The sequence below is a fragment of the Acanthisitta chloris genome, unplaced genomic scaffold, assembly GCF_000695815.1.
Source record: "Acanthisitta chloris isolate BGI_N310 unplaced genomic scaffold, ASM69581v1 scaffold31108, whole genome shotgun sequence".
NCBI lineage: Eukaryota > Metazoa > Chordata > Aves > Passeriformes > Acanthisittidae > Acanthisitta > Acanthisitta chloris.
In genome coordinates this window covers 1-2,818 of record NW_008688044.1, presented here as the reverse complement: position 1 = coordinate 2,818, position 2,818 = coordinate 1, and the positions used below count along the sequence as shown (strand labels likewise).

General features: G+C 58.6%; 1 protein-coding gene across 1 annotated transcript in view; it reads right to left on the bottom strand.

Annotated features, from left to right (window-relative positions):
* GALE (UDP-galactose-4-epimerase) overlaps positions 1-1,413 on the bottom strand; it is a 2,117-nt gene extending 704 nt beyond the window's left edge. The window contains exons 1-6 of the mRNA XM_009080874.1: positions 1,293-1,413; positions 1,104-1,219; positions 734-847; positions 439-615; positions 236-349; positions 71-137 (exon numbers count right to left, since the gene is read on the bottom strand). Coding sequence (XP_009079122.1) covers positions 71-137; positions 236-349; positions 439-615; positions 734-847; positions 1,104-1,219; positions 1,293-1,413 — 709 coding nt within the window. The remainder of the gene's footprint in view (positions 1-70; positions 138-235; positions 350-438; positions 616-733; positions 848-1,103; positions 1,220-1,292) is intronic.
* Between the last annotated feature and the right edge of the window lie 1,405 nt (positions 1,414-2,818).

The window sequence follows — 2,818 nt, the reverse complement described above, 5'->3', positions numbered from 1 at the left end:
AGCACAGAGCCCTCCTGCCTGGGGTCCAGCCAGGCTGGGGTAGCTCTGCTCCACCCATTCCATGCTGTACCTGTTCCATCATCTGTCTTGTAGTCATTCCCAAACACACTCAGGAATTCCCGACGTCCCACTGCCACCTGCACAGAGGGACAAACCCACAGGAGCTCCATCAGCCTGTGCCCCTCATGGCACCACCAGCCTGGGGGAGTCCCCAAGGGCTGTAACAGGGAGGTACCTGTGCCACATAGGGCATGAGGTTGTTTGGAATCCCCTGAGGATCTTCTCCAATCATTCCCGACTCGTGGGCACCGATGGGGTTGAAGTAGCGCAGGAGAACAGCATTCCAGCCCTGGGGAGACACAGAGGTGCCTACCTGGTCACCCAGCACATTCCAGGGGGAGCAGAGCTCAGGTCTCAGCCCCTGGGGCAGCTCCTCACCTTCTCTGCCTTGCAGAGATCCCGAATCATCTCCTCGATGAAGTACTTGGATTTGCCATAGGGGTTGGTGCAGCCTCCCACCGGGTGGTTCTCATCCAGAGGGAGGTACTTGGGGTCTCCATAGACAGTGGCAGAGCTGCTGAACACGATGTTCCTCACACCATGAGCCTTCATGGTCTGGGGGGCAGAGACCAGTGGCCACTGAGGCAGTGAGTTCTGAGCCCTTCACAGCCTGGGACAGGGTCTGGGGAGCAGGACAGACCCAGCACCACACACTGCTCCTGGCTCCACTCACCTCCAGCAGCCTGATGGTCCCAGTGAGGTTCACTCTGTAATATTCCAGAGGTTTCTGCACAGACTCTCCCACTGCCTTCAGCCCTGCAAAGTGCATCACGGCCGAGAAACGATGCTGCGGAGGGAGAATGGGATCAGGGTCAGTGCTCAGCAACAGGACATGGAATCTCCAGGCAGAGCTGGTCACAACTCCCCCCACCCAGGAGATCCCAGGGGGCTCCATGGCCCACAGGAACATTTGGTGGTCTCCTCAGCAGTGTCCTCCCAGCTCACACATCCCTCCTGGCTCCCATCCCATCACCTCCCAGAGCCCACATGGGACACCCCAGGGCACTGCAGCAACCCTGGGGCACTGCAGCTCTTGCTCTCACCTTACTGAAGAGCTCCTGCAGCGCAGCCTCATCCGTGATGTCCAGCTCCTGGAAGAGGATGGGCTGCTGCACCAGCTGCTGCACGCGCCGGAGACTCTCTGGGAGCTCATCCGCCCCTGGCAGAGGGACAGGAGTGAGGTGCTGGCATTGCTGCAGGTCCTGGCACAGCTTGGCAAGGGCTCTCCATACCTCGGATGGCATTGTGGAAGTTGTCGATGACCACGGGGGTGTATCCAGCCTCCAGCAGCTCCAGCACGCAGTGGCTCCCGATGTAACCAGCTCCACCCGTCACCAGGATCTTCTCTGCCATGGCTCCCTGTGGGAGGAAATCCTTCAGTCCCAGTGAGGCAGCCTGGAATGGGCATGACTTGGACACTGGCACATCAGCACTGCCTCCAGGCACTTCCTGCACCTGCCCAGGTGTGTGTGTTGAATGGGCAGGGCAGGCTGGAGCACACGCTGCCAGCGTGGTCACAGCTCCCAGCAGGGAGGGGAGACCTGGCACTGGCACATCCCAGGGAAAAGTCCTTGTTTTTCCTGCTAAACCCAGCTAAGAGCCTTGGTGTCACCCACATGCCACAGCACAGATCCCTCAGCCTTTACCCCAGAGCACAAGGAGCTCTAATTATTAATCTGGGTGATCTCCAGAGAGTATCAGCTCTGCCCTTTTCCACCCATTCTCTTTTTCCTCCTGCTCTAAAATCCCCTTTTACCATGGTCCCAGCTTCCCTCCAGCCTTCCTTCCCAGTGCTGGCTCCATTCCATGCTCCTTCCCAGGAAGGTGGACTTTGGGTCACTGCAGGACGTTGTGGAAGATGGAAGCTCCATCCCTGGGAAGGAGCAGCAGCTCCCACTGTGTTCCCAAAACATGTGGAAGCAGCACAGGGAAAGTTTTCCCTCTGGTGTAACTTCTCAGAGCTGTGTCTGAGGCTGAAACCCAAACTGAGCCTCCAAACCACCTTGTCCTGGGGCTGCTCTGCCAGGCAGGGAGGGCAGTGCCAGGACAACAGCACCTGAGCCAGGAGGGGAGGGCTGGAAAGGCAAATAAAGCAGGGATTTTAGCCTGGCAGGTGAGCAGGGAATGGGCAAGGCCCTGCTGGCAGTGGTGCAGGTGGCACAGGTGCAGGACAGGATTACCTGCAGTGCTGGGAACATCCCTGGGGCTGGGCTGGGGGCCAGGAGGGACTGCAGGAGCAGGACCTGGAGCTGCTGACTGGGCTGAGGTCTCTGGGGCTGTGGTTGGGCTTGGGGCTTACCTGAGCAGGTGGGACTGGGGGGCTCGAGGGGCTGAATGGACCCCAGGGGCTGGAATAATCCCAAGGGGATGGATTTCCCCTAGAGACTGGATTTATCCCGGGGGTTGGATGGACATCATGGGGTCCAAAGGTACCCCAGGGGCTGAATGGACCCCAAGGGAATGGATTTACCCCAGGGGCTGGATTTACCCTAAAAAGGGCTGGATTAACCCCAGGGGTCTGGGGTATCCCAGGGGTTGGAATATAACCCCAGGAACTGGATGTACCCCAGGGGGTCTAAGGGTACCCCAGGGGCTGAATTTATCCCAGAAACTGGATATTCCCCAAAAGGGCTGGATTTACCCCAGGGGTTGGATTTATCCCAGGGGCTGAATGTTTCCCCAGGGGTTGGATTTATCCCAGGAGCTGCATGTATCCCCAGGGACTGAATCAACCCCAGTATTCCAATCCTACCCCAAG